The sequence below is a fragment of the Diceros bicornis genome, chromosome 1, assembly GCF_020826845.1.
Source record: "Diceros bicornis minor isolate mBicDic1 chromosome 1, mDicBic1.mat.cur, whole genome shotgun sequence".
In the NCBI taxonomy this organism is placed as follows: domain Eukaryota; kingdom Metazoa; phylum Chordata; class Mammalia; order Perissodactyla; family Rhinocerotidae; genus Diceros; species Diceros bicornis.
In genome coordinates, this window is record NC_080740.1 from 48,860,306 (window position 1) to 48,883,410 (window position 23,105).

Sequence of the window (23,105 nt, forward strand, 5' to 3'; positions counted from 1 at the left end):
GGCAAGGTGCAAGCCACTGTCGGGGCTCCCGAGGCGAGGGCGCTGCGCTGACTTCGTAGATTCCGGGGCCCTTGCGGGTGCCTGCGTTGATTTCGCACTTAGAAGATCCGCCGGGTGTTCCAAGCCTTATCTCCACCATCCGCTGGGGCAGTCTCCTCTGTGCAAACTTCTGCTTCTGTTTTTTAAGATCCCTCTCCCCGTCCGCCACCCGGCGGAGAGCTGCGCTTAGGAGAGGAGCTGGGATCCGAGCTTCCTTCTGGTCGCGAGGCCCCCATGCTCCTGCCATGGCTAACAGGACTAGGGACCGGAATGGTCTTCCTGCACTTCGTGCAGAAACTCCTGTTCCCTTACTTCTGGGACGACTTTTGGTACTTGCTGAAGGTGATACGCTATGGAGTTCGGCTGGAGATGTGCAGACTGAAAGGGGAGCTGGTCACTGTCCTGGATAAATTCCTGAGCCATGCCAAGAAGCAGCCCCAGAAGCCTTTCATCATCTACGAGGGAGACATCTACACCTATCAGGATGTGGATAAAAGGAGTAGCAGAGTGGCGCACGTCTTCCTGAACCATTCCACGCTGAAAAGGGGGGACACAGTGGCCCTGCTGATGAGCAATGAGCCCGACTTCGTCCACGTGTGGTTCGGCCTGGCCAAGCTGGGCTGCGTGGTGGCCTTCCTCAACTCCAACATTCGCTCCAACTGCCTCCTGCATTGCATCCGTAGCTGCGAGCCCCGGGCCCTTGTGGTGGGCGCAGGTAGAGTATGGGGTGTGGTCTGCTTGTGCAGAATGGCAACCCTGCCTGGCCCGCCATTCTCCTTTTTTGTTAGAACAGTTCACAACTAATCTTTTGGGTGTGTGATGAAGTGTGCGTGTTAAGGGTACAAAATAATGTTACAATTCTCTGACCGGCGGTTTAATAATCCCTCTCCCACTTCAATTACTTATTCTGTTGTAAATTAGTAAATATCAAGACAGCTTCAGAAAACTTTTCTGAAATCTCTGCTTCTTACTATTTTGAGAGGGGGGGATTTCACTGTTATTGATACCTTCAATGAGTACAGGAACACAGAGATAGAACTTGGTAAGTTCTAAATTTTGTCAGATCTGACAAAATTGTTTGATGAGTAAGAGAGTTATCTTAATTTCATTGTGGAAAACCTACCAGCCTGTAACAGTACCACTATCAAGGTTGACTACATTTGCAGAACAAATATGTTTAATGTGAAATGCACGAATTCCTATCTTCATGTCTGCTCTTCTTTTGCACTGTCTGCAGCAACCAGGGCTTGCCAGCAAGGTTGGGCTCCCATCTCCCAGCCAGCTCTTAGCAGACTTCAGGCCCCTTTCTCTCTCTTCCTCCACGCCCATCCGTGCATCATTTTATTTCTTTCAGTAAGTTCTAGCCTTCTTCCCCCTCCCTTTGGAGTTAGGCTTTGGATACACACTTTTGTGTAGGCTTTTGACACTGAACTGCAAAGAGAAGTCTTTGGTTGAGTGCCTAATTAACAAAGAACTAGGAAGATGGGCTGTGTGAAAAAGTGGAATTGAAGTATGAAAAGTGCTACTTATTTGGTATAATCTAAATGGTTTATGCATATTCTTCTTGCTTGGGGGTAGGAAGGTGGAGGATGAGAAGGACCCATGGCAAGGACCTTAGTGAAAATATTTAAGTATTTTAGATTAATAGATACATACTGACACCACATATAGAGTTTTTAGATTCACAGAGCAGTATGGAAAAATAATCTACATTTATACACCTGTGATCTCTAAAGTATAGAACTTTCCAGGTAACCTTGATCATATAATAATTGCATATCACACAAAAGTGAGTAGGCAATGTATGGTAAAAAGGTTAATTATTCAAGGCTTTCAGATTTGTTTGTTTTTGTTGTCCTTCTAGCTCAACTTGTGACCTGATCAAGTATCCAAACGTTTACTCTCAAGCACTGATTTTATCTCACTTAAGCTACAGAGTGGAGAAGCCAGAAAGTCTCTCGTGTATTTTTGGTTAATTTTTTTTCATTCAACAGTCAAATCCTCCAAAATTGAAATTCAACCTCTCATCTTGGAAAGAGGTTAACTAGTGTGATGAAATTTCTTTGAACTGTATCAGTAAGTAGGATAAATGAGTAACACAGAATTTTGATAACATAGTGGAACAAGGTTTACCACTTGTGCAGGGGCAGGTGATAATGTGAATGCAGCAGGAAAAAGCATCACAGTTCATCATCTCTGGATATATCCTGACATTTTATTGCACTTCCATGTTATTGCTCAATCTAATTTAGATTGCAGTTTCTGGCACAAAACTAAACCTGAAGTTGTGGTAAAAATTGATAAAGCCATAAATTCTCTTTTGAAGAGCAAACTAAGAAGGCCACAGTATCCCTGAAAAGATTTCTGTGGCCATGATGTTGAAGGCAACCTGAGAAACATCCCATCGCTGGTCTCCTGAGGGATCCCTCTTAAGGTACTATGGCTGGTTACCTCTCAAAATAGAGCATTCAAACTTTGCTGTTGACTGAGTCGTTGCCTCATTAGGACCAATTAATTTTGCAGTTTTACTTGTGCCAGCTTTTGCTTTGCTTGCCAATAACTAATTGCATTGTTTCCTTGTTTTTGTTTTTAACACCAACAGTCAGTTTTTATATAAAAAAGCTACTTAGAGATGCTGGAGTTTTAAGCCAAAACCATTTAGTTGATTTGCTCAGTAAGTAGGTAGCTGGAGAAATCAACTTGAAATCTTACTAATGGCTCTTTTTAGCATACCTTCAAAATACATAAATTACATCTGTTTTTCAAAGACGGGACCATTCTATTTCAATTAATTACTGGATTTTTTTTTTTTTGTAAGACGCTGCTTAGATCACAGTCACTTTTCTGTATTTGAAGCTCTTACCCTGAAATACTGTATACTTGGCATCTTGAGTCTAATCAGTGAATAAGATGTACATATAGCTTTTAGAACTTTAGATTTCAGAGGTCTTAGATTCTCATTGGATGTTTCTGACGGAGATGTACTATTAAATCATTATATCCCCAGGGAGAGTGTATTGAAGTGGCAAGACCACTCAAGTGGTTTAGATGGAGATAAGCCGGACAGGTCTGGATTTCCTGTATAGTCTGCCACTTTTTAGCTGTGTGACTGGAGATAAGATCATCAGCTGCCTTGGGTCTCATTTTACTTAGTTGTAAAATGGTGATAATACCACCTGCTTCGCAGTGTCATTCTGAGGATTAAATGACGTAGCTTTTGTAAGTGGCTAGCTGAGTTCTTGGTGTGTACAAATTAGATCCTTGGTGAATTGAAATAATTGCTATTATTAGCATTATAGAGTCATCCAAGGCTTTTAATAAGGATTTTGGATTTTGCTGCTGCAATCTAATTTGGTGTTAGCTATAAGAAAGCCTAGTAAGTCATTTGTTTGGAATAGGATCTTAACGCTTTACTTGGGTATGTTTTAGCAAAATTTTATTTTTCAGAAGTTATATAGAAGCAGTTTCAAACAGGTTTTATAGGCAAGCCAGATAATGTCCATGGTGATAGATGAAATTTCAATTATGGCAGGTGTCTGATAATTCTGTCTCCAGGAACAAGTCAAAGGAAGAGAAATCAACTAAGCCACCAGGCAAATGTTATTCTAGCTGTTATTGTCATTAACAACAATATCAACAGTTGCCATTTACTCAAGGCTGACTATGTAAAAGGTACTCCCAGTGATTCTGAAAGGCAGGTACAGAGCTATCTTTTGGAAACTGAGAGGGAAAGAAATTCACCTAGTGTGTCTAGGATGTCACAAACTAGGTTGCAGAGCAAAGACTCAAAACCCGGTCCGGACATAAGAGAGTTTGGTTTAGAAGGTGTGTCAAGCAACGTCTCAAATTTCCCTGGAAAATTTCAACACTTATTGAAAATTAAATAGTCGTACGCACTGCTTCTCTGGCCATGCTGAGGCCGCGTCCCACATACAACAACTAGAAGGATGTGCAACTATGACATACAACTATATACTGGGGCTTTGGGGGAAAAAAAAAAAGGAGGAGGATTGGCAATAGATGTTAGCTCAGAGCCGGTCTTCCTCAGCAAAAAGAGGAGGATTAGCACGGATGTTAGCTCAGGGCAGATCTTCCTCACAAAAAAAAAAACAAAACAAAAATTAAATAGTCGTAGATTGGACTTAGTCCTTTACCCTCAATATTTCAATTCTGGTATTTCTAATAGTGCCTGCTGCCAAGATTATCATCTACCTGTATTTGCTTTTCTCTTAGAACAAACAGAAAAACTTTGGGATGCTTGTATATCATTTTTAAAAGTCTATGTAATTATATCCTTTGACATATTTGGCCATAATAATAATAATAATAATGTTAACAAATAATAATCATAATCCCTTCCATTTTTAAAGTACTTTATAAATTACAAAGTGTTTTTATACATATTATCTTATGTGATCCTCACCACAGCCATGGCCTTTTTTAAAGATGAGGAAAGCATGGTTTAGAGTGGGCAAGTAATCTCCTCCAGCTCATGCATCTAGGAGAGGCAGTGTGGGGTCTGGAGCCCAGATTTTCTGATGCTAAATCATGAAAGCCAGCTGGGGACACCTTTGTCTTTGTCCTCCTTTCTGCTACTGTTCATTCCCTCATCTCTATCTTTTCCCATCCCCTCCCCCTGCCCTTTCCATTAAATCCTCCTGCCTCAAGTGTGCTATGGCTATTCACAGTGACCCAATGGAATGGTAAAGTTCTGTTTGCCAATTCACAAATAGATATTTGTGTGCCTTTGAGAATAGGCCAAGAACTCCAATGTACGCTCTTTGAGCTGAGGAAGGTTGTTTTGTTCACTGCTAAATTCTCAGAACTTAGCACAAAGGAGATGCTCAATAAATATTTATTGCCTGGATGAATGAATAAATGAATGAATGACCTAATGAAAACCTATCAGGTACATATAGGCATTCAATAACTTTTTATTTACTTGCATATTTTTGCTAATAAACTGACCCTCTGCTGTGTATTTGGTAACTGACAGTAGATCTATCAGTGGAATTGCTTTGTTGTGTCATTTTATATCAATGTTGCTAAGTATTAGAATCATGACTCCCCAAAAGTATAAAGTATTTTAGACACACTAAGAATCTACCAGGTTTGGATTTACTTGTATTTTTTGCACTCTCTCCTTATTCAATAAACCACATATTAAATCATTATAAGTGGACAACCAAAAAATATATATTAATATTTTCCTAAACTCTTTTACTTTAGATTCAGTAGTATTTTGTGTCTTAACAGGTTTGGAAGGGTTTTGTGTTTCTGTTCACAAGAGGTAAAAATCCGTGTCTGCTCTATAAACTGACAGTAATGCATGCAGCCTTGCCCTGTTAGTTTTCATGAACTGTTGCATTCAGCCTGTGCCGGGCAAATGTTCCAGTTAACAATCGAGCCATTGTAATTCCCCAAATGACTTTCAGCCATAAAACCATCCGCTTTTTAAAGCCCAAGAGGAAGAGTTAGAGGAAAAATAAATACCCTTTGAGTTTTATAGAAAGTAATATGTATTCAGATAGATAAGACGTGGCTCGTGTGAACTTTTACTGCTTTATCCATGTACTGTGATAGTCTCACAAATGTCTATTTTCATTTTCAGGGCATTTCTATATTCTTATTTGTAGTTAGTAGAATGAATGGCTGTTTTGCATTTTTTTTTTTTTTACCATTTTAGACTTTTAGGTCAAGAATTACCTCCATTCCAAAAGAAAATACCTTATTCCTATATCAAGTTGCAGTGGTTGTGTGGTTTGCTAGCTGGAAAAGGCAGTGTTCTAAGCACTGATGCCTGCATGTTTTTTCTTTACTGATCATGGAGACCCTGACCCTGGAGTTCTTATTTACAGTATCTGCTGAACATGTGTTTACTGTTAGGGACTGATGCTTGAATACAAGCAGGAGCAAAAACAATGTAAAGGGAGGTTGTGCCTCCTTGGAGAAGTGGCAATGCTGAACGGGAGAAATACACATCTTGGAGTCAGGCAAACATGGGCTTGAATCCTGACTCTGCCATTAACTGACTCTAACACATAGCAGATGATCAATGCAGACCATTGGGTCTTGTGTGAATTAAGGGTACAGCAGAGAGCCTGGACCATAGTATATATTCAATAATTGGTTGCCATAATTATTTTTAATTACATGGTAGCAGAGACATATATGCAAAGTAAGAGGTCAGTCTTTGCCCCAGCCTCTTTATTTGGGATTTGCTGTGGGCAGAGGGCTTTATGGACGGCGATGCAGGCTCATGTCACACGACCTGAGTGAACTGGTCTTAAGCAGCTGTCCTGTCTTCCCCAGTAGCAGTGCAGTCATATCTGCTTCCCAACCCTCAGTGGCCAGAGCTGGAACGCTTTCACACACAAGTTAGGATCTGGATGGTTAGCTGTTCTCTGGCCAAGAAGAGGAGGATTATTCGATTTATAACCAAGAAGGCATGTAGAAAATAGCCCTGATGGGGTTTGAATCCTGCAGAAATACCACTTTGGATTTGCCTTTTTAAAAAAATATAGTTTACTTACTGATTAGTCTAAGCATGTCCAGAGAGCTTTTCTGTACATTTACTTTTCTAATTTTTACCACTTGGTCACTGAAAAATAGTAAGCCAGATACTTCATGCCATTGTGGTCCCATTGAGTAAAAATTATTCATTAGCAATAGGAGATGTGTTGGAAATAACGTCAAATGAAGGGTTCTACTTTTTATTTTCTTGCACAATTTTACCTGTAATAAATACACTGTCCCTTCCCCAGATGATGAGGGGACAGATGAGAGTGAAAACACATAAACTCACTTGCAAACTTGTGTGCATATATTCAGGGCAGTTAATAAAATCATTTCAGGGAAGAATGTGTTATCACAATTGAAAGGCTTGTACTCCTATGCACTTCCTAGGGTTATTGTGATTATTAATAAATTAATACTTGTAAAAATAGCTGGCACATTATTCATGATGCAATGAGTTTCTGGCCTGATATGAAGTATTAGTATCTACATCATGATATGAATTGCTTTAGGACATTGCTTCCTTAAGCATCAATTTTCTTGGAAACCATAGCCTGCCCATGCATTCTATGAAAATCCCGTTGAGCGGCTCTAAGTAGTAGAATGGTAGTTATAAGTGTGTGGTGAAATCTATAATTTCACTTTGGATTCTGTGTGAATATTGCTTTGCAGTGTGGAAAGCTCAAGTTAACCATTTGTAGTTGAATTTCATATTAATTTTATTAATACAAAAAATTTTAAAGTTTAAATATTTGCCAATGTATTAAGAGCTACAACCAGTACCTTTGAAAGTATGAGCTTGTTTCATGTAGAATAAGATAATTTAAAGAGTTTTTAATATATTATGAATACATAATTCACACTAATGGCATACTAGAGGGGGCTATATTAAATTTTTACTCATTGATTGCATAGTTTCAGAAATGTGAATAACAGATGTAATAATGATGTAGAAACGAGAAATTAATTTGTACAAAGTACTAACGGAGCATAAGCAGAGATTATAAATTACCTGTTTTAATGCTTGCAACCCTACCTAACGCAGTGTCTTGCATATGTGAGAAACAGTATTTCTTGGAAGTAACTATTGCTGTGAAAACAGCGATTGAGCCTTGTCCTGTAATGTAGACTTTGTTAAAGGTCATAGAATATTCAGCTGTCTCATTTTCTTATGGTAATTTACTGTCATGACCTGCATCTACAGTGGATCCCGTGGGCAGAGCTCAATTCTATAACCAGATATCTATCCAGCACCTATGGTGTGTGTGCCAGGCGCAGTCAGCCGAAGGATGGAGTAGGACACACATCATTCCTTTGAGGTGCTTAAGGTTCTACAGGTTTCAATGGTAGAACACTTTACTAAAGAGTAAATTTTCGTGAAATACAACCAAGTTTCCATGAAGTATTTAAACAAATGCTATTTTGCGTCAGGAGTTAATATTCAGAATTTACTTTCAAAATGACGCTAAAACTTTTCATTTTATTAAGAAAGATTGACAGTGATAAGTAAATAATAATTCTTTATCTTACATATCTATCTTACATATCTATATCTTTAACTTACAAGACTGCAAATTTTTATTTCGGTTTTCACTATCCTCACCCACAAAATGTGGTTAGATGAATTTGGTTAGATAAAATTCTATTTGAGAATTCTAAATATCTCAGCTTAAGTCGATTTAATTTTAATGTATGAAGGAAATTAAATTTTATCTCCCCTGATTCCTAGGACTCCACTCATTTCCTTTTTCATCTAAAAGTCATCACTCTTTGTAAATACTCAGTGTTTTTTAAGACTCTACAATTCCAACAAAGATTTGGGGCCACAATTAATAATATTGTAACTTTCTTTGCACTTATTTTGCCAAATTAGACATACATACTAAGAACATATTAAAGTTTGTGCTGTTAATTTACAATTCCAGATGAGAGATTTAAAATTAAGGTAATGAAAGTGAGTCAGTTCAGAGACTTGTACTTATACATTCAAAATGCCAGAGAGAGTCCTTAAAACAAAATCAAGTACTAAAAATTAAAAGAAAATAGAAAGTCTAGATCATTTGCTTGTTCTGCTTTTTCGTTCATTTATGACTTCTCCTTCTCCTGGCATTTCTTGTGAATTTTCACTTCTCTTTCTTACTAAAGCCATCTATATACAGCAGCACGCTATGTATGCTCGGTGGAACTAGATATTTTCTCTGGCCTTTTACACTTTATTTGGATTTTTTATAAAAATGGTAATCATTAAAAAAATTTCAAGTCCCAATCTGCCTCCCCAACCCTGATTTATCAACTCCTCATCATTGTCTGTGTTTCCCTTAGTTTTCTTGCAGGTTTTATTTGTGAACTGCCTAGTCCTATTTGATGTATTTCTCTTGCTGCTTCTTTGTGATCAATCTGGGTTGTAGATTTTGAGGAAGTAAATCATGAGTTTTTCTCAAATGTATTGTATTGTAGTAGGACTAAACAGTGGCTGACGATGGCTTTTTGAGATAACCAGATACTGATTTACATTTCCAGGAAAATGTTTAATGCAGTGCCCTGAATTTAGCTTCAAAGCAGAATGTATCTTGTGATTATTTTTAAAGTTTTGTTAAAAAATTAGAAAAAAAATATAATTGTTTAGATGGAAATGGCTATATTTACATGTACTTGAACATTCTGACCAAGGTATATTTTACACTTAATAACATTATTTTTTATCATTCTTTTATAAGGTAATGTATATATTTTAAAGTTAATTAGATTTGGGTTAGAGTAACAATTCTGTTCTCCACCAACTTGTGACTTTGATGTATTCATTTCCTAGGGCTGCTGTAGTAAAAGTACCACAAACTGGGTAGTAGCTTAAAACAATAGAGGTTTATTCCCTCACAGTTCTGGGGGCTAGAAGTCCAAAATAAAAGTGTGTGCAGGGGCCATGCTCCTTCTGAAGAATCCAAGAAAGAATCTTTCCTTGCCTCTTCCTAGCTTCTGGTGGCCGCTGGTAATCTTTGGCATTTCATTTATTAACTCTAAAAGGCCAGTGGGGTGTTATTGCTTAATATCCCCAAGGATGTTAATGTAGATTTTAAGATAAATAATATAGCACTCAAAAATCCCTTCTATCTTAGAAAAGTATGACATATTATAGGAATACAAAAATAAAACTGGGGCACCCATGTGGAATATAAAAGTTGAACTTCACTGTTAGAGATCCATGTTAAAGTGAAGGAGTGTTAAATTTTAAAAGAATGTAAGGAATCTAAGTAACTGTTTATCTCCGTACTCTGGAAAAAAAAAAGATGCCTCACTTGCTTATACAAAAGACTCTCCAGGAATGATGATGCTTTGCTTCTTTGGTATCCTGTAGAGTACCAGGTAGCTTAATACTTAATATTTCCTCCTCAAGGACCCATGCCCACCTTTTATCTCCCTTTTTCTCTACGACTACTCAGATGACATTTTCTCCTACATTAATGATCAAATTTAGAAGGTCTAGTTGAATTTCCCAGATTAACTCTACTTAGTCTAACCTCCACAGTTGCTCTTTTGCTATCTGTATAGTAGATGGTTCCTGAGAGAAGTATCTCTTTGCCTTGAAGTTTCAACCCAGACCCTTGATTTTGTGAAGACCCCTAAGTTCTTCAGGCCTGAATACACGAGTGTTTCAGGCTTTCCTACTCTTCTGCCTTCTTTTTTCTTGACGTTGGTTCTGTGACTGGGAACCAGGCAAGGAAAGGATTACTGAGAATCTGATCAGCAATTAATTAACATGGGCTGTCAAATGTTTTCCAGATAAGGAGGAACTAAACGTTCCGTTTTTCAGAAGTCAATGTTCTCATTTTTGCAGACGTTGCCATCTTACAATGAAACTTATAGGGTTGAAGCAAGACTCCTGCAAATTGCTCCAGCTCCAAGGGTTCAAAGATTACCATGGATTAATTATGCAACGGCATGTTACACTGAACTCTTTATGTAGTGGTACCTTGAACTCATCATGTAATGGCCTGCTTACCTGAGGCACTTGTGCCCTGATTGAGCACAGTTGTTACACAGTTGTAACATATCCTCTGCACTCTTGTGTATAAAGTCTCCACCGGCACTGAGCTGGGAGGAGACACTGCTTTGGGAGCTATCTCCAGTGCTCTCCGTTGCTTGTGCAAGCAATAAAACTTTTCTTCACCCCCTTCAGCCTTGGTTGTGCTTTTCGGCTCCGCACTCACCAAGAGACGAACCCATTGAGTTCGGTTGCAGTTCTAGCTGGGCCTTGGATCCCAGTGCTGCTGACCTAGGTTCTGCTCTCATCAGCCTGCTCTTACCTGCTGTTGTTGCACCCTGCTCCACACCGTGGATCTTATTGCCATTTCTGAAAGGCATCTTTTTCTCCTTTTGCTGTCAAAAACTTTTATCTTTAATTACTCTGATCCAGAGAAAAGGACATCTCTAACTCTTCTCACTTAACTTTTGGCTCTGAAGTGGTCTCTAAGCTATAACGATCTCGTGATTCCAGAGTGGTCAGAAGATTCTCCTGAATGTACTACATTATAGTAGAATATAATAGAACTATAATGTCACCATCACAGCAGTGACAGATGGCTTTTTCGAATAATGAGCTACTGAGTTGTATTTCAAGGAAACTGTTTAGTGTGGTATCCTGAATTTAGATTTAAAAGAGTATAAAAATGGAGTTTTATTTGAAAATTGGAAAAAAAATATAATCTGGAAAATGGAATCTCCAAAATGCAATTTCAATTTGTCTTTTTGCATTGATTAAATCAGGTGATAACCAGATTTCCCTTTCAGTTGGTCCTGTTAAAACAGACTCGTAAAATGGCTGTGATATTACTTATCCAAGATGAAAAGGAAATCAGCATTGTATTTATATTTTATCCCTGTTCTGACACACAAAAGAGAACACAGGTGAACGGTTTGAGATTAATATTTTGTTTACCTATTCCTAATCCTTTGTTTTTTAGATTTGCTTGGAACTATAGAAGAAATCCTTCCGAGCCTCCCAGAAGGTATCAGTGTTTGGGGGATGAAAGATTCTGTTCCACAAGGTGTAATTTCACTCAAAGAAAAACTGAGCACAGCATCTGACAAGCCAGTGCCACAGAGCCACCATGTTGCCTCAAGTCTCAGGTCTCCTTATCTTTATATTTTTACCTCTGGAACAACAGGTATGATCCATTTCTTCTTAAGACTTAAAAAGACTGCAATGTATTTGCAAAGCCACAATTTTGGGCAACTTCCTGCCATGCATAGTCACCAAATGTCTACCCCTCTCCCCAGCCTGGAAAGATCAAGCTGGAGCAGACTATTAACAACTTTTGTTCCTCAAGATTAAACCAGATGTTTTACACATTTGTACAACAGGCTGAAAGCAAAAGCACTACGAATGTTTTTTTCGTAGTGATATTTATTGGTATTAAAGTTATACAGCACAGAGATGAAAAATTCTAATAGTTTTAGAAATTTTAGAGAAAAGTATCCTGCTTACCCTCCTATTTCTCCTTTCCAAAACCAACTACATTCAGTACTTTTAGATCTTTCTTTTTATAATCACCTCCATATCTCTAAATAGAATGAGTATCTTACTGGATACTTAAAAGAAACTTACGGGGCCGGCCCGGTGACGCAAGCGGTTGGGTGTGCGCGCTCCGCTGCGGCAGCCCAGGGTTCACCGGTTTGGATCCCGGGTGTGCACCGTCGCACTGCTTGGCAAGCCATGCTGTGGCGGCGTCCCAGATACAGTGGAGGAAGATGGGCACGGATGTTAGCCCAGGGCCAGTCTTCCTCAGCAAAAAAAGAGGAGGATTGGCAGTTGTTAGCACAGGGCTGATCTCCTCATCAAAAAAAAAAAAAAAAAAAAGATACTTACTAAAAAGTATCTGCTGATTTCCCATGATGGAAGATGAGGATTTTGTCTTCTTTCATCACCACTCTGTCTCTCCACTCATTTCTTTCTCTCTCTTGCAGACACTTTCTCTCCCCAGCATCACACTAATATTGTTTCCTCATAAATTTTGGCTTGATTGGTGTCAGCATCATAACTTAGTAAACACAATTGCTAGCTGAGCTCTATAGTATAACTAAATTATATTTATTTCCTTTCATGTAAAGTTCCCTCCAACCTGGCATTAATCATTGTTTTGGTTTGTTTACTTGCTTAGTTTTGTATACACCTATAACTGGTTCTTACTCGCCCCTTTGTCAAAAAGGTAACTCACCTTGGACATTAAAAAGATAGTCTGTATTTTGTCAAGCCCATGTTCTTGCCCACCTCTTCCAGAGTCTTCCTCCCTGTCATTTCAGTCTTGACCAGTTGCTCTACTGTCCTGGGTTCATTCTTCACCATTGTCCTGGGAATTCCCTTCAACTTTTTCTTTGTTCTGATCCCCTCATTCCTAGATCCTAAATTAGTTTCCTTGGTTTACTTTTTATTTTATCACTGTGCTGCTTTCAGTAGCTGTCTGATAAAAGAGTATTTAGGAGGTAAGTTTTTACATATCTGAGAATGTCTTTTTTCTACCCTTATACTTGTTTGTATAGAATTTTCTGGGTTAAAAATGATTTTTATGCAGGGGTTTCAAGACATTGCTCTGTTATCTTCTGACTTGCAGAATCCATATTGAGAACTCTTTTTCTTTCTGTTTTCTCATCTTTTACATGAAACCTGGTGTTTTCTTTCTTTTTTGGGATTTTTAGAACCTTTTATGAGTCTTCAGTAGTCTATACCATCATGTGACTTGTATTGGAACTGGTCTTATTTATCTATTTTGCTGGGAAATTTGTAGGCCTTTTCAGTCTATAAACTCATATGTTGCAATTTTAGGTGCTTGAATATTTTAAAAAAGATTGTTTTCTACATCCTCTTCTTTATTTCTGTTCTTTCTGCCCATTCCCTCCTTCTATTACATTCGTTTGTTCGTTCTTTTATCCTTGGAACTCTAACTTTTTGAAGATTGGCCCTCTTGGTCTAAGTTATTAATTTCCTAATCTCTTCTATTCCATTTTCCTTCTTTTATCTTTTGATTAACTTTTTGAGAGATTTAGCTTCTAACCCTTCTGTTATTTGAATATTCCTCTTTCTGTAGCATGTTATTTTTGTATTATTGATACTTGATTATCTTGTATCTCTCAGAATATTAATGATAATTTTTTGAAAATTTCTCCTCTCTACCCTGTCTCTATTTTATCCAACATCCTTTGCCTTTTGGTTTATATTGGTCTCTTATCTTTTATCCTAGATGATTTCCTCAAATATCTGGTGACCTTTGGCTGTCAGTTCATTTTTAAAATGCAGATGCAAAAACATAAAAATAGCAAACCAAATCCTGATTAGAAGCTCTGTGTGCCTGAGTGAGACTTGTGGACTAGTTGGTTTCATTGTCCAGGATGTTGTGTTTGGCGATTCATGACTCTCAGTGTCTTTCAGTTTTTACTTGTGGGCTATTCGGATTCCTCAGACAAGGGTCTTGATGGGTAAAACTAGTCAAGTGTTAAAAGGGAGCTGGAGGAGTATGCAGACTTTCTCTTATTCTCTCTATTTATTCAACCTCTCTTCTTCCTGCTGCTTCCAGAGGCTCATCTTTTCCAGAAAATAAATCTCAGATCTTCCACCAGTGTGGAAGTAGCAATCTGGGGCTGTAATTTTGTTTTATTTTATTTTTTGAATTTTAAAACAAATACCAAAAGCGTTTATTGACATTCTTCCAAAATTGAGGTGTGAATGATCTTATATAGGGAAAGTTATACAAATATCATCTCCTTTTAACTTAAACTCCTGAGCAGTATGGGGTCTTGCAGAGAGCAGAGCAGAGCAACATACAGAACTGGGCATACAGTAGATGTCATGATTTATGAATATAAAGCTATTGAAGGTGTAGCAAAATCACCTTGAGCCTCATTAAAGATTTAATTGATATTTTTGCCTCATTAAAGATTTAATTGATATTTTTTATAAAAAACATCTCTCTCTTTCTTTCTCACTAATATAAACTGATGTTTTGAGACTCGAAACCCAGAGCTGAATTAAGTGATTATTATGGTAATAAATATGAGAATTTATATTAATATGCCACCTAATATAAAAATCACTTGATTCTCACACACAGAAACATCTTATGATGTTGATAAAGAAGGTGTTGGTGCAAGTTAGGAAGTGATACATAGAAATGAGGCTTTGAAAGGTTAAATGATGGGAGTAGAGCCTGCTCAGAGGCCCTTTTGGCAGGTTATAAGGGAGCCCTTTGGATGATATTGAACATTTCCTAGCCATTCTTAATACTGCCAAGTACTGTTTGCCCAAGATCACCAAAATGTTATATTCCTGGACCCAGGAACAAACTTAGAGTGTCTCTGACAAAGAAAAGGATTGAGGTCAGTTTTTATACCATTCGTGTCTCTTTGACCTAGGAGATTATGTGATATCGTGATGAACAAGGCATGAGAGTTATAAAGATTCCCTTATCTATGACCTTGATGTAATTGCTTCTTAAACAGAACTTCCATAAAGCCCCATGTTTATAGTTTCGTATTTATCGTCACTCTGTGAGGCCTTTCAGGGGTTCTGTGGGGGCGAATCAGCTTTCTTCAAGGCTTTGCCTTAGATTTCAGCCTCTTGGGTCTGCTGTGTCAGTCACCACAGTTGTCCATCTGCTTTTCTAAAGTTTTGTTGCTGTCATCTCCAATTCCATTCTTTGTGCCTTGAGGGTCTATGTATGTGTTCAGTCTACTTCCAGTTCTGTTATTGCTCATTGGACGTGGTGAGGTAGCCTCAAGAATCTCTAGGAAAGGCTGTTTAAGCCTGAGCAGAGCAGCCATGCATTCAACCACTCCTATAAGTGGTGGGAGAAGGAAAACAAGATAACTGCCTGCCGTGCTGCACCTGAGAGCCAGTTGTTATCACCATCTAAATCTCTATTTCCTGTTGTCTCTCCTTCTCCTTAACTTTATGGATTTTTCCTTTTTTCCAAAATTATCCTAGAATTCCCCAAATTATTTATCCCTGCCTCTGAATTGGTTGTCTCTTGACATCATCTCTTCCTCCTAATCCCTTATTCATTGGACATAGCCTCATTCCCACCTCTATGTCTGGACTTCATCCCAATGGTCTACTCAAATCTGGGGACGTTTGAAGAGTTCCAATGACAGGGATTCATAGAACGTTAGAAGAGCAAAGGACTTTAGAGACCATCTAAGGGATCCTTTCTCAAAACGTGTTCCACAGCATATCCCTTCATGTCTTCAGAGAAATGAAATAAATATTGAAAAGGGGCTTTATTACCATGTGGTTTGAGAAACACCATTAATAAAAATACCAAGGGTTCTGTACTACTGGGCTTCTCAAGGGCTTTGATATGTTAATGTGCTTTTCTAATTCTTTTAAGAGGGGACTCTAAAATGCAGTTTTAACAAATTTCATTTACTCTCCTGGTTCTTCTTTCCTTCTTCCAAACTTTAAACTCCATCAACCCCTTTGATCACTTTCATTTGTTGGACAAGCTCATATCTGTTGTCTCCTTTATCAAAAAATCTAACTGAGTACCTTAGCTGGTTTATGATAAATTAATGAGATCGTTATTCACTTAAAGCTAGCCAAATTAGGAAGGAAAACATTGCTAATTAGTTTACTAAAGTGCTTTGAAGGAGTAACATAAGCATACAGGTGGAAAATGACTAAATAAAAGCATCCTTCTTTTTTTGACACCTCTCCAATTGAAAAGCTATTATAGTTAAAGCTGGGCCGCCATGAGATCAGGAACAGTGCGGGAATAGGGAATATGATAACTGAAGAACCATGGGTGAGAACCTTTTGGAAACAGAACACATAAATATTTGGTCCTCTGGATGAAGAAGAGAAAGGCATTGCATTATCTAGAATCAAGGCTGGAGCTAGTCTCACTCAAAATCTTTATACATGGCTGTGACTAGAAAATTTGGAGAGATTCTCTATGCGTGTGGATGACAATAAACTCTTTCAGCCCATGAGATGCCAAGCTATCATGAAGAACTACAGAGACTTCTTCTGAAAAAATTAATAAATGAATTTTAGTTAAGATAACAGGCAAGATAATGCCAACTTTGTGTATGAGATTAAGTATCTTCCGGTTAGTGGAAATGGAGCACAAAGCCTGTCATAAAATGTCAAAGCAGGTGTAGCCACGAGGTGAACTTGAGGCTCACCCTGGTAAGAGTGTCTAGAAGTGACTGTAGACTGTGACTCATAGCTCCATGTGCTGCTGTAACCAGAAATCCCATGAAAACTTTGGCTTTCGTCAGTGAATATGTTAAACCAGAGAAAGATTGATGTCCTATTCTAATTAAGATGGTGCCTCAGTTGACTGTGTAATGTATGAGTAGTTCTGGTTACTACAGACCACAAAATGTATTATGAAACCAGAGAAGGCCTACAAGAGCAAAATTGGGGGTTAGTTTGTATGGATAGATAAAGCTGGTGGTCTGAGTGAGTTATATGTTGGGAGATAGAAAGAGCAGCACGTGTAGGTCAAATGTCAGTTGAAAGACAGAGCATCATATCAAGGAGATTGAGCCAAGTCAGGTAAATGACCAGTGGCAAGGAGATCCAGTAACAAATACCAGCCACAGGGCATTACATGGGGCTAGGGCATATCCAGAGAAGCGTGTAGTAGGCAGTGGGGAATTCTGGCTATAAAAATTGGGACACCAGACATGGGAATATATTTTAATGTTGGACTCTAGTCTTAGACAAGCAGACTATAGCAAGGAAGTACTTCAGTCTGGAAAACACATTGTCAAGTTTAGGACTCAATTTCTAGAATTGGGAAATAAAATCAAATCAGGTGCAGCAATAAGTTTGCAGAGCCACTGAAGTTAGTAACCCCCCTTTGACAAATGGCTAAGCAGAACTATATCAGAACATGCAATAGAGTAAAGGACAACACTTAAGGCTCTTCTGTCTGCTACTCTTCACTCCTGATCCTGCCATTTGCTTGCTTCCTATGGCTTGTCTGCCATTGGTCTCTGCTTGCCTGTGGGACAACTACTGATACTCCTTGTCACCACTGCATTTTATGAAGCAAAGGAACTTTATCAATGAGGTAGATTTGGGATGGGGCCCTCTACATGAAGATATTCCAAAGATGTTAGGACTCTGAACTGACAGACAGCCTGTGACTATAAGATGGTTTAATCGAACAAGTTTATTCAAGAGATGATACTTATCGTTGTGAAAACAACTTGTGTTCCATGGTAAGGAAATATAGGTTGAAACATAAAATTGCTAATGTTCAACCGTAGGTATGGCAATTTTATATTATATTATGTATTAACTGGATGAATTTATTATGCTGACGTTATAATACAGAAGACATGGAAAATGTTTAGGCTAGAAATGTCAAGTAACAAAAGCAGTAAGCAAAACTTTTTATACATTAATTACAGCTAAAAATTTTTATAAGAAACCCATTGTACATAGAAGAAGACTGGAAGAAAAAAAGAAAACTCTTTAGTTTGGATCATGAATGTATAGAACTATTTCAACATTGTGTATCATGGAATCTGATATTCTATAATGGTCTTTTTCCAGAACACATTGAACATGAGAAAATTAATGGCTCATAGTTGAGACAGACTCTTATTTGGAATTGTTCACCAGAAAATTTCTACTTTAAGTATAATTTATATTGTGATTTGCCTCATTTTGGGTATACGCTTTCAGATTTTGGGTATTTATGTCATTCTTATAGCAGATATGGCTCTTTGAAGTTTACAGTATCTCAAACTCTATATAATTTTATAGTTTTGATCCTTCTGGGGGGATCTAAGATTCTAGAAATTAATTACAGCAGTAGCACATATTTGCATGGCCTCTTTTATAAAGCATCTAGAATTCTTTGATGTATTTTGTCTTAATTGCTGTTGTAGTTGATACCAGCATAGACTTGCTTTCTATGACATATTTTTTTTTTTCTTCCAGGTCTACCAAAAGCTGCTGTGATTAGTCAGCTGCAGGCTTTAAAGGGTTCTGCTGGGTTGTGGGCTTTTGGTTGTACTGCTGATGACATCATTTATATAACCCTGCCTCTGTATCATAGTTCAGGATCTCTTCTGGGAATCGGTGGATGTATTGAGTTAGGTAAGTTTTAACCTTCTGTTTGATAAGTTTTCAAAATTCCTAATAATTAGAACTTGTGTTCATTAAAGTTTGAAACTCTATTGGAATTTAGGGTGATTGTGTGCATATTATATAATTATAATATTTATTAAAAGGACATAATTTCATGACATACTCAGTGTATTCCTGAAGTGGAAAGAACAGTGCCCTAGGAATTTTGCCATGTGATTGGAGCTGGCTGTTGACTGGGCTTCCCTCTCCATGTGGTCACTCATCCTTTAATGGTCTACCCTCACCTCCTTTAATGGTGGTTGGAGCCTTCCAAGAGGGTGAATGTGGAAGCTGCATAGCTGTTAAGGCTTAGCCTCAGAAGTCGTATAGATCATTTCACCTGCATTTTGTTGATCAAAGCAAGTCACAAGCCAGTCCAGATTCAAGATTTGAGGGGTGGGGAAACCTGCTGAAGGGAGGAGTGACAAATTGACATTGCAAAGGTAAGTGCATAGAAGGAATTGTTGGGCTAGCTTTGCAAACAGTGTACCCCAGGCACCCAATAAGTCAGTTGGCAGAGCTTGTGACTCAGTAGATTCCATTCATAAACAGGCTGAGATTATGTCTGTTACTAGCTAGCCCTGAAATAATATATATAGAAATCATTCACTACTATTTATATATGTCTAAAATACTAAAAAGTAATTTTAAAGAATAGCATATTTAGAATATGATCAATGTCCACAATAAATAAAGATGAATGTCACGACATTAGCATTTTCCTTGGAACATATTCATATGACTCACATTGCTAAAATTAAGTTCTGCTGTCATCAATGAACTTTTTTATTGGTGCTATCTTACCAGCTCTACCTTAGTAACTCTTGACTTCAAGATATATTGAGGCTGATTTAAGGTTTTAAAAATAAATAATATGTATATATTCAAAGTCAAAAGTAAGTGAATATTCTTGGTCTCTTTGAAGGTTGACCCTTATCTGTAGTCATGCTCTGATACTTGTAACTCTCCTACTTATTTTGACTGCTTCTTTCATCTCATGTATTGCAAAAGGTATATCTGCAGTCAAAATATAGAATTACAACATGAATATTTTTTAAAGATTTATTAGACTGTATGATTCAAGTTTTCAAATGAGCTTGATATAAATGGCCTCTGATGGATTATAAAAGCCTTGAGAGTGAGCAAAAGTGCAACATCATTCGTGTTTTATGTTAATTTTTCCCTTTAGTTATTTCTGTAGTGCCTGTTTTTGCTTTTTCTCATAGGTGCTACTTGTGTGTTAAAGAAGAAATTCTCAGCAAGCCAATTTTGGAATGACTGCAAAAAGTATAACGTGACTGTGTTTCAGTATATTGGAGAACTTTGTCGCTACCTTTGCAAACAACCTAAGGTAAGACTAATCATTATCAGAGAGAAAAAGTAATTTCAGATTGAAAAAGTAATTTTTGCTTCTTTAAACTCCACCTTCTTCCAGAAGATAGTTTAGCTGACTTACGAAGATGTATGCAATACCCCCAAGATAAAATGAATATAAAACAAGTCAGAGAAAATAAAAGAAGAGCTATCCGGGAATGTACTAATGTGTTTTATATTGTGGCAGGATAGGACAGACCCGCAGTCCAGTCCACTTCACATTTAGACTGATTAAAATTTCTGTAAACATAGCATGCATCCAATTATGAAATTAGATGTGTGCTGTGTTTACAGAAAGCAATTATTCCAAGGTTGAATTAGGTAATTTTTTAAAATGCTATTCTTTAAAAAAAAAAAAAAAAAACTAATGACACTCATTATACTTGTTTTTCTATTTTTTTGAGTGATTACATTAGAATATTATTTTGTTTGGTTTTGCTTTGATTTGCACTTGTCTCCCCACCTAAAGCAATCATTTCCACATACTTTTGGTAAATTGCCCCCTTCTGAAAACAGACAAGCAGAGAGAGTTGCAACAGCCTGAAGTTGGTCTTTATTAGTTTGTTTACTTTTTTGCCTTCAGAAGTTATTTTCCTTTTCCTTTCTCATTTGTATTTCAAGATGCTTATTTTTCAAATGTCTGATTTTCTAAACATTCTTGAGGCTACAAAGAAGTAACTCTTTCTGTAATCAAATCAACACCAGCGGCTTGAAGAGTGGTGATAGAGAATGCCTCCCTACGTGGGATGGGGCAGCAGAACCTGATGGCCTGCCCCTGACCTTTGAGAAATATGTTTCCTAGGCTAGGGCATCTCTCACTCATCACCTCTGCCATCATCACACCAGCTTAAGACATGGCTGGTGAGCTGGGATATCTTCTCTGGCTGGCTAAAATATGGACATGTAATCCTTTCATTACCCATAGCACAGCTGAGACTAGGCTGGAGGCATTTAAATAAGACTTTATTAAAGATATGGAATTACACAGGGCAGATAAACACAGAAAAGAATGTGAAACTGGACAATCATATTTACAAAATGCTTTTATTCATTTTAAGCTTGGATTTTATCATGGGGAGACCTCCTGTCTGTCTCCTAACCCACCTCCTTGTGGCAGAAGGCATCCTTGCTCTTTTTTTGGTCCAGAGTGCTTCAAACAGCTATAGATTCCCTAGATCCATGACTAAGATGGAGATTCCCAGAGAAATGTTTTAGGTTTTTTGACCTTTATTCTCTTCAGGGAGACTTCGCCAATATCAGGATTGTGGTCTTAGCTGAAGAAGCCCAGTAGAACAATTATAATGCCACAACTTGATATTTTCTCTTCTAGTTTTCATTGTAGTCTTTGGTAATGTGATTTCTGGACTAGGTTAATTTAAGGAATTAATGCCCTCCAAGAAGATAAAAGCCACCTTCAGTAAAAGACGTAGTAGGTGCTACCTTCCTCATTGCCTTTCTAAAGCCTGCCGCCAGCCATTCCTATTTCCTCTCATCCTTTAATAGCAACGTTAGCTTTTCAAGGTCATTTGCTCAGTAAGTATTTATTGGATGTTGAATACATGCATTTATTTTTTTTCTAAAATTTTACCATCTTAAATAATGCTGCAGTGAGTATCTTCATGCAATAAAGCCAGTACAGGGTCTCAGAAGTGAAGGCAGTCAAAGGACATGGATATTTTGGTGATTTTATGGCATATTTCCAGATTACTGTTCAGAGTGGTTGGCATGATTTACAATCTCATCGACGATGTGGGAGTATGCCTATTGCACAGTCTCTTATTAGTCCTGGGTGGTATTAAAAATAGTGATCTTTCCGTTGTGCTTCATAGAGAGCTAGATGCTCCTTCAAGCTTCCTCAAAAGTCCCTGAAGGATGGAGAACAGGGAAACTGGGCCAATCTTGATGGCCCACCCTTTCAGATGTGGTGGATGAAACCCAATTTGCTTGGGCTTCTTAATAATATTTTGTTTGAACAAAGAACCTCTTGTTTTTTAAAAAAAAAAATGCGGTAAAGATTATTTAATTTTATGTATAATTTTATAGACCAGAAACAAACGTATTTTAAATTTCTTTGTTAAGAGTACTGGCGGGCCAGCCCCGTGATTTAGCGGTTAAGTGCTCGCGCTCTGCTACTGGCGGCCCGGGTTTGGATCCCGGGCGCACTCTGGTGCACGGCTTCTCTGGCCATGCTGAGGCCGCATCCCACATACAGCAACTAGAAGGATGTGCAGCTATGACATACAGCTATCTACTGGGGCTTTGGGGAAAAAAAAAAGGAAGAAGATTGGCAATAGATGTTAGGTCAGAGCCGGTCTTCCTCAGCAAAAAGAGGAGGATTAGCACAGATGTTAGCTCAGGGCTGATCTTCCTCACAAAAAAAAAAAAAGAGTACTGGCAAGGCGGGGTAGTTTTCTAGCTGTATTTGCCTTTTAAATTGTCTCTTCTGAGTCTTTTACTCATTTATCTCTTTGGCACATATGTTTTATCTTATCCTTTTGAGCTTTCATTTCATACAATAAAGGTATTAATAGTGTGTCACATTTGCTACAAATCTTTTTTCAAGATGTTTTCCTTTGAATTTTTTTTTTGTGAAGTGAAATATCCTTTTCACCTCTCTGAATTTGTAATGCACTAATTTTGGAAACATACTACAGCTGCAGAGAATTTGAGAGCACTGAGAATTGAAAGCAGAGTTCCTGATTGCTTTTAGTTAATTAAGTATTTTAATACTTAACCAAAGTTCTGTGAAGAAAAGATAGTGTTTATGAAATAATCTCTAAGCACTTACCTGAGGCAAATTGAGGAGGAGAGAGGGAAATAAATATAGTTTTGCCCAAAGGAAAACATAATAATTTTTTTGAGCAGAGATGCATTGTATTACCTAATCCCCTTTGTTGATTTCACACAGGAGTACAAGCAGTTCTTGGCATTAAAGATTAGGAAAAGGAGAAAGTCATTCTGTTATGACATCTTATTCCTTCAAGAAGATCTTGCATTTTTGCTGTTCAATGTTCATTACTTTCAGTGAGCTTCTCCTGGAGGG

General features: G+C 37.8%; 1 protein-coding gene across 1 annotated transcript in view; it reads left to right on the forward strand.

Annotated features, from left to right (window-relative positions):
* Positions 1-242: 242 nt before the first annotated feature.
* The window catches only part of SLC27A6 (solute carrier family 27 member 6), a 56,725-nt gene continuing 33,862 nt past the window's right edge, over positions 243-23,105 (forward strand). Inside the window, exons 1-4 of the mRNA XM_058539815.1 lie at positions 243-754; positions 11,514-11,717; positions 18,500-18,658; positions 19,915-20,039. Coding sequence (XP_058395798.1) covers positions 274-754; positions 11,514-11,717; positions 18,500-18,658; positions 19,915-20,039 — 969 coding nt within the window. The 5' untranslated portion in view covers positions 243-273. The remainder of the gene's footprint in view (positions 755-11,513; positions 11,718-18,499; positions 18,659-19,914; positions 20,040-23,105) is intronic.